General features: G+C 36.2%; 1 protein-coding gene across 1 annotated transcript; it reads left to right on the forward strand.

Moving 5' to 3' along the window:
* Window positions 1-3,339: 3,339 nt before the first annotated feature.
* LOC105194132 (platelet binding protein GspB-like) lies at window positions 3,340-4,227 on the forward strand. The gene is made up of 3 exons (XM_039454006.1): window positions 3,340-3,358; window positions 3,450-3,871; window positions 3,967-4,227. The coding sequence occupies exons 1-3, from the start codon at window positions 3,340-3,342 to the stop codon at window positions 4,225-4,227; spliced, it is 702 nt and encodes a 233-aa protein (XP_039309940.1).
* The last annotated feature ends 10,248 nt before the right edge of the window (window positions 4,228-14,475 follow it).

Here is a 14,475-nt window from a genome sequence, read left to right on the forward strand (position 1 = left end):
ACTAAAAAAATATTTGTTATTATCAAATGTACGAGGGAAACGGCAAAATTACAAGCAGCAACTAGATAATGCAGTATTTTTCTATGTTTACAACAATGTAAACACTAAAGGAGAATAAATTACTATGTTTTTAAAAGTAAAGGACTTACATACTTGTTGCTTGTAATTTGGCCGCTTTCCTGTTACTATAATTTTCCTTTTACTCCAGTTTCAAAATAAACAAAGGATCATCGCAATACGCAAGCATGTTGTATAACATTTTGCACATTTCATAATTATCAATATATAATGGGTGAATAACTTTTTATCTGTCAGTCTATTCGTCAGTTGATAATTGAATATATTCAATAATCTATCATTCATAATTTTACATTAAATAACATAGGTGGACGAAATTTGAGGGGGGGGGGGGGACATGTGCTCAGAATTTTGAACGTTATTTCTATAAGATTTTGATGCACTGAAATAACTACGTTGTCGGTTTTCTTCCATCACCTTCCATATTTGTACATAATTGCAAAAACACTTTTTCTCAACCTTGATTTCTTTGTTTTTTTTCTGGTTAAAGGAAAAATGATAGGGATATTAGTTTTCACATGCTAACCATTTTTTATGCTAACCACAAACTAAAAAGTAATAAAATCATACAAATTTGGAAAAAAATGATAATTTTTGAAATATATAACCAAGTAATTTTAAAGAAAAAAATTTTTTTTAATATTTGGCCATTTAGATTTATAGCTGCATGTTTTTAGTTTAAATCTTTTTCTCAAAAATTATTTTCTGACCATTTGTTAAAAAATTATTAAAAGCCCAAATGCTTCTTGCGCGCGTCACTTACGGTATGCGACATCATCTCGAGTTTGACGAACTGCCATCGAATAACACTCAAGAAGTTATAAAATTATACGAGAGCATGTTTTGTACTTTTTTTGGTCGCCGATTTAATAAATGAACAAATCATAATGACGGTTCCAATATCAAAGACAATAATTTTAAATGTGTGTAAATATCATGAAAATCGATATCTAATGGTTTTGTAAGTCTTTCATTACTACTGTGTAACCAAATTTCTTAACAAATGGTCAGAAATTTATTTTTCAAACATAGATTTAAATGAGAAACATACATTTATAAGCCTAAATGGACAAATATTTTTTTAAGGATTTTTCTTTTTAATTACTTGCATTTATATTTAGATATTTTTTTTTTTCAATTTTTCACGATTTTATCTAACTTTTGTGTTGACGGTTTGCATAAAACATTGTTCTAAGTTGCAAAAGAATATTTTTAATATTGTGGGAACATTTCTGTGTGAAAAATCGTAAAACTGATCTCCCTATCATTTTTTCTGTAGCCAGCAAAAAATCATAAAGAAATTAAATTCGAAAAAACTGGTTTTGCGATTATTGAACAAATCGGTAATGAAAAAAACGGACAACGTAGTCGTTTTTAGCGCATCGAAATCCTATAAAAACATTATATAAAAACATCCTTCAAAGTTTAAAGCACAAAAGACCCCCACCCCGAAATTTTGTAGACCTGTGTTCAATAAATTATACGCATGATGTACTAACCTTTGCATGTATGCTTTTCGACGACAATATCTGTGCCTGTGCGAAGAACGCTTCTTCTCTGTTTCTTTGACACCCATTGCATAAATAAAATAAATTGTATAAATAAGATTACACAAATTCTAAATATCAAAATAACGTATAACACGAAAAATGGAGAAAAATCACTCTTTATTACGTTACACGTTACGCTGTGTCACTGTTGATATCCTCAAATCAACGGTCTCCGCGATCGTTGTTTATTTCTGCCAGTCGACAGCAGATATAGCAAACGCAGCTCACCGTCAAAAAACGCGCGCACACCAAGAAAGAGCAATGTGTGCGCATAACGGTGAGTGAGACCGACTGACCGAACGAAAATTTTCTAACAATAAGTCTTCTCGCGGTGTGCGCTAACTTTATATAGTACGAATACAAGAGCGTAACACATTTATACATTACTATTGTAAAATGTACTTGATGAAGAATCCGCTAAAAAAGTAATAAAATATTTTTGTCAGCTATAGCGTTACGGAAGAAAAATTGTCAAATTGGTTAGCTGTGTGGCTAATATGAAAAAGGTTCCAGATTCCAGTTTCAATCCCTCAGAAAAACATTTTTTTTTTTTTAATCTAATAAGTAAGTTTAATCTGATAAGTAAAAAAAATCAAGAAATTCAAAAATGCTCTTCTATTAGGAATCAGATTGAAATTGGACATATGTAAAAATTTTAAACTTATTTTGACGTTCAACACTCTTTGTAAATTTTTATGGCGAATATATCTTTTGTGTTCTTGAAAAATTTTATTTCAATTGATATTAGAAAAGCATATTTAAATTTCCTAATATTTTTCTACAATAATGTACTTGTACTTTTAATAAAAAATGGTTTAAAAGTTATGTATAAAATTTTAATAAAATCCTACTAACTTTTGTATATATTTATACGTACATTCATGATTATACATACGTATATATCAAGAATGATTTTTTATACAACTATTCATAAATATAAATTTATGAGAAAAGTGAAAATAATGCGCTGCGCCTCGCGAATACGAACGCGCGGCTCGACAAATTGACATCAGAATTCGTGTGTAAAGCTACAACGAGAGAAAAGGAGACCAACTGAGAAAGAGATAAAAGAAAATCACACGCGACGATTCAGCGAACGCGACGTTTTGGTCAAGATGCGTTTCGTGAGCCGGCGGGTGCGCGGCAGCGGGAGTAACCTGCGCTACCTCTGTTGCCGCACACACGCAAAGCCGCACACGTACATGTTTCTTGGAGATCGGTGAGCGGGAAGAAAAGTGGTGAGGCGCGTTACAACCACGTACCTTCTCGCTTTACGCTGGGCAGAGCGAGAAAGCATGATAGACAGTAGCCTTACAACTGCGGTGCCGAGCGTTATTGGTGCATTCTTCTAAACGTGAAAGTCTGATTGGATGATCTAGGAGCATATCTGCCAATGAAACACATCCGCGGTGTCTGCGAGGGCGCGCATTGAGACATTTCAAAAGAATCGAGGCATAAGATACAAGTGTCCAAGCAGTCCAAGTTGCCTCTCCGCTGCTCACCGTAGACGTGTGCGGACGTTTGTCCCTTACCGGAAATATTTGTGAAACCGCCGATTGCATCATATCGGCAATTATTTGGTGTTTTTGGATTCCAACTTGGTGTTTTTACATTTCAACTTTGGATTTTTTTTACCGAGAGGAAGAAGAAGAAGGCACAAGTGTCGCAGACAACGACACCATTTTGTACGCGGTCCACGTGGCGGAAGAAAATGCCACCAGGCCGAAAAAGTAAGTTAATCATCAGAGATTACCTTTAGACATAATCGCTAGACAAAAATAATACAGTGTATTTTTAATTTGTTCCCCTTTTTTGTTACAGGTAGAAGTGAGGGCGGCATGCCTCAAAAACCGGCTATAACGTCGCCACCGGCATCGACGACGGCGACGTCGCGATCAGCATCGACGACGGCGACAACATCGCGACCGGCATCGACGACGGCGACAACATCGCGACCGGCATCGACGACGGCGACAACGTCGCGACCGGCATCGACGACGGCGACAACGTCGCGATCGGCATCCGCGACGGCGACAACGTCGCGATCGGCATCCGCGATGGCGACAACGTCGCGATCGCCATCGTCACCGGTACTTGAGTCTCTGTACGATACATCTGACGACAATATATCGTACAGAGAGTCGCGAAGATACGCAAGGACGGCGACGGCGACGCCTTTGAAAGAGATGCCGTCTCCACAATCAGGACAAGGACAAGCCAGGCCTGAAAATGTGATAAATAAAGTAAGTACAAAATATTGATGATAAAAATCAATATGACAACAAACATTTTTTAAATAACATAATAATTATTAATAAAAAAAATTTTTGTGTTTCAGAAGGTGAACGCAGCAGTGAGGAAGGTACTACAAAGGGAACGGAGAAAATTTGGTCGCCCTCAACGATTCGGGGGTTTTCCATCACTCTTCAACGTTCAACCACCAGCACCGATGTACATGTCACCAGCTCCAATGTACGGGCCACCAGCACCCATGTATGGGCCACCAGCACCAATGTACGGGCCACCAGCAACAATGTACGCTGCATATCCGTACAGTGGATATACAGCACAATGCAATGGATATAGAGGGTATTTTTAATTCATTCTTTTAGTTTATGTACACACACGCACACACACATAGAGGCATATTAAATTAACTTTATTTCATTATCTTTCTTTTCTTTTTTTTTTACACACTTTCTCTCTTTCTGTCACCCTTTTATTCACTGTTGTAGAGATTCAATACTGTCAATGGCTTTCAATACTCTCTCTAGTACTACGTTTACATTTTGAAACAAAATTGCATTCTTACTTACAATTATGATGATGAGAAACATTTTTCTCTAAAATATATTAAATATATTTTATGAAGAAATTTATTGTTTTCTGAATATATTCTTATTCTAAATTTTTGAAACCACGAAATAGTCCTTTCTTACATTTGAAACTTTATATCATACAATCATATTTAGAATTTACTTTATTCATCAAGTTTTCTGGCTTATCTCTTCTTGCTCTCAAACGTGGGGACAGCAGCTTCTCTGAGATACTCACACACACACAAATACACACACACTTTCTCTCTTTCTGTCACCCTTTCATTCACTGTTGTAGAGATTCAATACTGTCAATGGCTTTCAATACTCTCTCTAGTACTACGTTTACATTTTGAAACAAAATTGCATTCTTACTTACAATTATGATGATGAGAAACATTTTTCTCTAAAATATATTAAATATATTTTATGAAGAAATTTATTGTTTTCTGAATATATTCTTATTCTAAATTTTTGAAACCACGAAATAGTCCTTTCTTACATTTGAAACTTTATATCATACAATCATATTTAGAATTTACTTTATTCATCAAGTTTTCTGGCTTATCTCTTCTTGCTCTCAAACGTGGGGACAGCAGCTTCTCTGAGATACTCACACACACACAAATACACACACACTTTCTCTCTTTCTGTCACCCTTTCATTCACTGTTGTAGAGATTCAATACTGTCAATGGCTTTCAATACTCTCTCTAGTACTACGTTTACATTTTGAAACAAAATTGCATTCTTACTTACAATTATGATGATGAGAAACATTTTTCTCTAAAATATATTAAATATATTTTATGAAGAAATTTATTGTTTTCTGAATATATTCTTATTCTAAATTTTTGAAACCACGAAATAGTCCTTTCTTACATTTGAAACTTTATATCATACAATCATATTTAGAATTTACTTTATTCATCAAGTTTTCTGGCTTATCTCTTCTTGCTCTCAAACGTGGGGACAGCAGCTTCTCTGAGATACTCACACACACACAAATACACACACACTTTCTCTCTTTCTGTCACCCTTTTATTCACTGTTGTAGAGATTCAATACTGTCAATGGCTTTCAATACTCTCTCTAGTACTACGTTTACATTTTGAAACAAAATTGCATTCTTACTTACAATTATGATGATGAGATAATGCATGTCTGTTCCTGTATGTGTGTTTGTGTTTTTGTTGTTTAATTTTTAGTAGAGAAACAGATATATTACTTTGAACAAATTCTTTATCTCAATTTATAAATAAACGCCTCTGTGTGTGTGTGTGTGTGTGTGTGTGTGTGTGTGTACATAAATATATATATGTATATATATTCATATGCATATATGAATATGTAGGTATACATCTTCCATTAGTTCATATTGTTATCAATACATATATACATATGTATATGTGTTAACGTAAAATGTTTTGCGACTAACTTTATTCCCTCGTATCCAATCATTACAACACACGAGATGTAACAGAGTTTTGCGGAATCGATGTTACTTTTCATCGATAGAATCTTAGTCTTCTTTACAAGCATGTAGTCCGTAGCAACGCATTTTCTTTATTTTCGTTTATATGAACGCAATACAAACGTGCTGCGTGAACTCTGTTACATTTTGTCTGTTGTAATCAAAATAATTAAAATTGTATATCATAGACTCATATTTAGTTGTAACTTTCTTATCTTATATCGTTTTTCATGAATGCGAGATTGCAATTTTAAAACATTACACTTCGTAACGAATTCTAACTTGTAAACTTTTATGTCAATTAGTGTAAGTACAGTCGGACTCTCTATGTGTATTTCATACCGCTTTCCAAAGTGTCGTGCATTTCGTGACAAAATACGAACGTGTGTTACATTAACGTACATATGTATATGCCTGTATGTATACACATACATACATATAAAAAATATATGTCATGTGTATACTATACATGTTATGTACATGATGTACGTAAATGTGATACACATTCGGAGTTTCGAAGGAGGCATCTGGCACCGATCTTTCGAAAATCTGACACGAATTGTGCGAACAGTCCAACTGCACTTATATTTTTGCGGAGAAATGTATTCTCTCGTATGCAATCATTACACATACGAGATGTAACAGACTTTTCATCGATAGAATCTTAGTCTTCTTTACAAGCATGTAGTCCGTAGCAACGCATTTTCTTTCTTTTCGTTTATATGAACGCAATACAAACGTGCTGCGTGAACTCTGTTACATTTTGTCTGTTGTAATCAAAATAATGGTAGATCATTTTTCATGAATGCGAGATTGCTACTTTGTAACAATTTTAATACATTTCTGTTTGTAATTTTTTTTTTTTTTTTTCATTTCTTTGTATTTTTGGTAACGTGTATTTTTAGTAACATGAATATGTATGTTCTTTCTTTTGAATGTTGTCTTTACTTTTATGAAACCTGATTGTATAAAAAAGACAGACTAGTCACAACATATATCTATATGATAATGATGAAAATATTGTAACGTGAACATTTCGGGTTTGTAGTTTTGTAATAAACTAATACTGAATAATAAATTTATCAATTTTCTTTTTTTTTGAAATTGTTTGTATGTATTTTATGTGTGTGTGTGTGTGTGTGTGTGTGTGTGTGTGTGTGTGTGTATACATCCATTATGTATATACATATAAATGTGTAAATGTGATTCTGCCATGTGATTCACAATAGAGTATTTTTTTAAATCTAATAACGAATTCCTGTCTCAATCTTACCACATACAAATTTTTAAATTTGCTTCTAAATAATTGGTATATATGAACAAATAAAGAGATAGATGTAAATGTCATACATTTATTATATATCCGAATTATATTTGTTGGATCAAATGTTTTATATATAACGTATATTTTTTCTGTTCTTTTCTTCCTTTGAGGATATCTGCACTCATTCACACCGTAGAGCTGTCAAGTCACAAAAATATCAGAATCTGACAGTTGCACAGGTTTGCTGGGCAAAACGATACCTAGCCCCCCTTTGGACAACGCGATAGAATAATACTAAATCATTAAAACTTATATGGAAAGCTAATAAAAAAATATTCTGCTTGGATAAAATTATATGTCTACGTGCACGCGAAATAGAGGTGCATTTATTTTAACCATTCGTGTGCTCCCTACTGGGTGTGTTCGGAAAAATTGCTATTAGAGCTATTTGTAATTTCTATCTTTATTATTCATTAGATAATAGATAAAATAATACAAATAGCGCTAATAGCGTTTCCCCGAATACACTTTTTATATAGGCACTCTAATGTGTTGCTATTCGTGCGACATTGCCGGTAATCCCTAGACTCTCCCTATAGTTACACAGCGCCGCTGTCGTAAAATCTAGGAACTATTTCTATAGCTATAAGCGTTCTGTTTATCGTTCTGTACCTCGATTTCACGTACACGTAGGCATATAATTTTCTCCAAACAAAATCTTTTTTTTGAAGCTTCCGATCTAAGTTTCGATAATTTAGTATTGTTCTAACGCGTTATCCGAAGGGGGGCTAGGTATCGTTGTGCCCAGGAAACCTGTACAACTGTCAGGTTAACCCACATTGTCGTGGCTTGACAGCTCTACGGTGTGGATGAGTGCAGATGTGAGTGATTATTACTGTACTTTTCAATTTTTTTGTTGATATTTACATATAATGTTACTTCCCCCCCTAGATTTACATGTATATTTTAATTGTGTAAAAGCATTTTCAATTCTGTAAACCAAATTTGAAGAAAATGCTTGGAGAAAAAATGTCGGTAATTGCGCCAATCCAGCATCCCCTTAAGGAGGGAAAATACGATCGAGAATAGGAAGATACGCGTCAGAAAGCAATTTGGTATCACTTTGTTTGTTGAGTCCTTTTTGTTGTCTCTTTATGTGTAACATTTCAGATATCAATCTTTGCTTAAAAGATGGTTCTTTATCTAAAATTTCTATAATATCCCAATTGAAATCATGATTGTTCTCGATATTTCGTAATAACGGAAGGAGAACTGGATTTTCTGATATCTGATTTATGTTTCGTGACTCTTGTTTTAAGTTGACGTTTTGTCTGTCCCACATAAGACGACTCACAATCTCTACAATTAATATTGTAGACTACGTCATTGCACGATAATCGGTCAATGTGGTCTTTCCCCATGGTTATAAATTTATTAAGTTTGAAGGAGATTGTAAACACTACGTTGCAGTCATACTTATTAGGGAAAGACAAAAATTTGACTGATACCGACTTGATATAAGGAATCGTAAAATACCTTTTCGCAAATACCTCGTCCGCCATGTCAATGTCATTTTTATAAAAAAGGTGTTTTAAGATGAATCATGGCAAAGATAAAATTTAATGGATAGTTATTGTCAAATAAAATATTAATCGTAAGAGTGAAATTTTTTTGATGAAACTGTGGATGTGATAATAAAATAATTCTGTCTACCATACCAAAAACAACACCTTTTTTTATGACATAACGGGTGATGCGAAAGAAAATTAAGGTATCTTCCCGAAAAGGTGGATTTACGATACTGATCCAAAATAATCACATTGTTGCATTTTATCAATAACACATCAAGAAAACTGATTTTTTCTTCTCTCTCTATCTCCATTGTGAATTGCAGGCGGTCATGCACGGAATTAAAAGTGTCAAGAATACAGGATAATGAGTATTCGGGTGCTGCCAGTATAATATTGTCTACGTATCTAAAATAGAACGGTAAATGGAACGGAAGCTTTTTTATCGCAGTGCATTCTAAATCCTGCATGACCAGGTCTGCTAAAATAGGAGATAACGGAGAACCCATTGGTAAACCAAAGAACTGTTTGTAAACAACGTTATTAAACTTAAAGAAAGTGGAGTTTAATATTAAATTGAGTGCCTTAAGGAATTCAGCAAGGGGGGTAAGAGTCTTTTGTGAAATCAAGTCCCATCTCGACGTGACGCTTTCCACCGCTAAGTTTTTTGAAACATTAATGAAAAGCGACACGACGACCAGAGATGTTAATACATGACTTGATTCCAGATTAAAACCAGAATTCCAGATTCCAGATTAAAATCAGAATATTTTTTGGTATTCAAAAATGCTTTCTTCTCAACAAGTTCATTAAACTGAATAAATCCTTGATTACTTTGCACATACAAATTCGATTTATTAGGGCATGTTTGAAACATGACTTAACGCCGACACATTTGAAGTCTTACAGACAACATTCAAATTTTTCTTTGTTTCATATGTCCTCTGTTAATAATCTAGATAGAATTTGCGATAATTTCACCAATTTGGTGTTAAGATTAGAACTCAGAAACGCTTATAAACACATGCATACATTAAGACATCAATTGTACAGAACCTCGAGGAACGTGTCTAATACTCTACCTCCGCTGATCGGAAACAAATTTTTTTCACATCAGGAAACAAAGTATAGTTTGTTGTGGCACAGTGAATATTCCAGGATCAATAAAAAAGTTGTTTGGCTTAAAACAAAAAAACAATTTATCGAACATGTTTCATGCTACACAGAGCTTTCATCAGTGAACTTATTAAAAACTAGTATGTACACTTCAATAAATTATTAGATAACTATATTAATATGTCTAACATTCTTCATGTTGACATCTCGAGTATCACCGCGAATTACAGAAATCCTAATTGACAAGCCTTTAATCAAAATTTTGAGATAAATAAACATATGAAAGTAAATAAGTAAATAAATAAAAAAGATATAAATAATAAATAAATAAATAATAAAAAATAAATAATTAATAAACATAATGATATCCATTTGCGTAAATTAAAACAATTGAAATAATAAATTAACAAGTTAAAATTACTATGACTGTCTTGTGATTAAAATTATTTATACATTAATAAAATTATTTGTTATAAAACTCGCACATTGCTGTACAATATTGTAAGTGAAAATCGAGGTAAAAACATTTAAAACGGTAAATAAGGCTGATAAATCGGAATTTCTATATATGGTATAATTTGTAAATACGTTGGCTTATTTTTGTCATCCCGGAAAATTTCATTGTACATACAAACATCTTTGACCGCGTCAAGATTAATTTAAAAATAATAAAATGTAATTGTAAAATATAATAGCAAAAGACTTAAAAAGAAAAATGATTCGGAGATTCAAACCTGGTCCGCCACGGAGGAAAACTAGCATCTAGCCTTGTCAGCCACGACGCTATCTTGGATGGTGGTTTAAGATTCTAGTACTTAACGTACAAACGTCCCAATGTTAAACTTTAACTGCGACTTTCTTAAAAAGTAAGGCCCATTCACGCTAACCTTTTTACACTGTTAATATACTTGTTTCCTGCAACCGCGAGAAAATTTTCCCGTGGTCACACTCCAGAGGCTACCAAGGGAAGGGGAGCCCCTCGTAGAAATCCATCCAAAGCCAAAAATGGAATCCGGAAAGGAGAAAAAAACCAAGAGAAGTCTCATCAGACCAAGTCGAGATAAGCATGCAACTGGATCTGGCCCATGCGAAGGCCACAATTGCCACAAACACCGCCAATAACAACGACCACACAACAGATGACCACATCGAAGAAGTGGACTCAGCGGCAATCTCACCAACGAGCAAAGACATCTCGAAGATACACGCCCTCCGTCCAGGAAATTGACAGAGGAACAAGCCGAGAAAGAATCAACAAATTAGCAATAGGTACATAAAATACCCAAAAAACTAGATATCCACCCGATACAAAATTATTTTTTGTTATTATTTTTTTTATTATTGCGTTCATGCATATTCCATTTTATTCAATCGTTTTTATTTTATTTATCTCTACGAGAAACCATATCAACTTAACATAACCACAAAAATAATAAATAATTACTCGTTATTAGATTAATAGAAATACTAAGTTAAGATACCCATTGACATTTCACGTTATTGTTTAAGTATAATAAATATTACAAAACCAGTTCAATTATCCAGCGCCATTTATTTTATTAATTATAAGATAAACTACTATTAAACTAAATACACCACAATTCAATTTGTGAAATTACCGCGCTTTGTAATAGCATCGCCTCCATATTGGCGGAGTAATAGCGTCCGAAAATAGGGGCCTCAGGGAGAGATGGCAAGCGTCGCCATATTAACAGTCAGTCGGTTACAGACCGCCGAAGGAATCGGATCGATGTCACCGGACATAGACAAGATGATGCAACATTGCATCATCGCGCGCGACGAAAAACTTTAAGTTTGTTAATACGTATCGTTGTACAGCGGGACATAAAAGAACTTTATTTTGTTTATTATCATTTATATGTGTGTGTGCAATAAACATATTATTCGTGTGAACTTGACATGAATTCTTTGCGTACTCAGCGAAGAGAAGTCCCGTTTCCATGCGCACATCTGAAACAATAAGTGCATAGACGTTGAACGCAGTGCACAATTCATAACAATTTTACTTACCTGTGTACCGACGAACATTACGCAGTGGCGTAATCAATCCCACGACGACCGTTGACAGGAGGGACGAGCCTGGCCAATCACGTACAAGGATTCCTGAAACAGACAGAAAGGACGATTAGACATTCCACCTTGGTAATTACAGGGTCAAATTACCTGGCGACCGTGAGATCCGTGCAGGATCAACACAAAAAGTAAGGGAAATAACCCTAAAAGTGAAAATGACAAAATTAATGTCCGTTCGTCCGGTCACATCCCCCCTTTCGAATGAGCTATGACTCATCTCATTTGGCATTTTATAGTTCTTGCCTATTCCTTATCAGCTTGGTCCATTCTACTTACATGCAAGAGATTAATCATTAATTATCAAACACCCTGTGTATATATATATATATATATATATATATATATATATATATATATATATATACCAGGTGTATGCATAAGTTTTTTCCGGTTTCACTAAGAGATGGCGCCAGCGAAAAGTACGCAGCGTATTAATTTGACACATACGTCATTTAGTTCGTCTGACATAGAACTACAAACACACACAAGTTGAGTCCGCCAAAAACTAGCGTCTTTGTTTTATTGTTCAGTGATCATGTCAAGTTTTGTGCCTGAAAAACAACATTTGCGGCACGCATTGCTTTTTTTACTTAATCAAAAGAAAAAGGCTGTTGAAAGTCATCGTTTGCTTGTAGAAACACGCTCCATCGATTAGAACAGGTGAGACATGGTTTCGACAATTTAAAAGTGGTGATTTCAATGTGAAAGACAGTGAGCGCTCTGGTAGACCACAAAAATGCGAAGACGAGCAATTGCAGGAATTATTGGATGATGACCCAACTCAAACTCAACGGCAATTAGCAGAAGCATTTCATGTATCACAAGATACATTTCATGTATCACAATTAGCAGACGTTTACGAGCAATGGGAAAGATCAATAAACTCGGTAAATGGGTCCCACACAATTTGAATGAACGTCAAATGGAAAATCGCAAAGTCACTTGTGAAATGCTGCTTCAACGCCACGAAAGGAAATCATTTTTGTATCGAATTGTGACGGGTGACGAAAAATGGATTTATTTTGAAAACCCGAAGCGGAAAAAATCGTGGCTTCCACCTGGCAAAGCCGGTCCATCAACACCAAAGCCAAATCGCTTCGGCAAGAAGACCATGCTCTGTGTCTGGTGGGACCAGAGCGGTATTGTGTATTATGAACTCTTGAAGCCCGGCGAAACCGTTAATACACAACGCTATCGCCAACAAATGATTAATTTAAACCACGCATTAATCGAAAGACGACCGAAATGGGCCAGAAGACATGGCAAAGTGATTTTGTTACACGACAATGCGCCGTCTCACACAGCAAAACCAGTGAAAGACACCTTAAAATCTCTTGGATGGGACATCCGTCCGCACCCGCCGTACTCCCCAGACCTGGCGCCATCTGACTATCACCTCTTCGCATCAATGGGGCACACGCTCGCAGAGCAGCACTTCAGCAATTTCGAGGAAGTTGAAAAATGGCTCGACAAATGGTTTGCCGCAAAAGACAAGCAGTTTTTCTGGCATGCTATTCATAAATTACCTGAAAGATGGGCGAAATGTGTAAAAGCCAATGGCCAATATTTTGAATAAAAAAAATTAATTTCCTTTGAAAATTACGTGTTTTTTTACCAAAAAACTTATGCATACACCTGGTGTATATATATGTATATATATATATATATATATATATATATATATATATATATATATATATATTGTGACGTGGCAATTTTATCTGCCTCGCTACTTCGTCCTCCACTTAGGCATAGCGCAAGGAGGCGCGTATAACCGGGTCGGGCACTCGGCGAGAGAGCGGAATCTCCGGCGGGACTACGTAGGGTATTATTTTTATTTACTCATTCGCGGCTTATTTCATGTAACTGTACCTCGAAAAACGTCGCCTAAGGACCAGCAGCGACGAGGGAGATGGACGGCGGCGAGAAAAGGAGAAGGCGATCGTCCAGGGCCGGCGCACAGGAAACCGCCGACGGAGAGGCCAACGAGATAAGACATGGCGACAGATAAGCGCCACGCAAAAGAGGCTCGCAAGTGGCACAGCGGATGGACAGGCTGGGGCGGACGAACGGCCAGGACGAGGGCCGTCAAATGCCGGCTGTCCATCGAGGAGGGTAGCGGCGTAGAATCGTTGCAGGAAGATTCGGCTGCTGTCGTCCGCGAGGACGACGAGAGCGGCGAGGATGTCGGATGCCGACGGGGACCGCACGACACCTGCGGACACTCGACACTGTGCTGCCGTGACGTCACGGCTAAATAAGGGCGGCCGCTGATAGGCCGCGCCGCTTGGCACAAGAATATCGCGCACCCTGTGGGAGGGGTAGCGCTCATCGAGCGCGATTCTCTCGGTTTTTGCGTGCAACCCGTTCAACTGCGTGCGTGTGCTGGAAAGCGGGCAGCGAGCTATCGGTTAGCTATCGGCGTGTCCGCTATCAAGTGCCCGGCCTTGGCGAGCTTTGTCGGATCGCGTGGAGGATTCACGAGGACCCGAGGGACCCGGAGGAGGACCGTGCTG

The sequence above is a fragment of the Solenopsis invicta genome, chromosome 10 (genome assembly GCF_016802725.1).
Source record: "Solenopsis invicta isolate M01_SB chromosome 10, UNIL_Sinv_3.0, whole genome shotgun sequence".
Taxonomy (NCBI): Eukaryota; Metazoa; Arthropoda; class Insecta; order Hymenoptera; family Formicidae; genus Solenopsis; species Solenopsis invicta.

What these genes read in the sequence shown, in the direction of transcription:
- LOC105194132 (XM_039454006.1), top strand. An exon ending in CTGAAAATGTGATAAATAAA is followed by an intron (nt 3,872 to 3,966) that starts GTAAGTACAAAA and finishes TTTGTGTTTCAG; the next exon opens with AAGGTGAACGCAGCAGTGAG.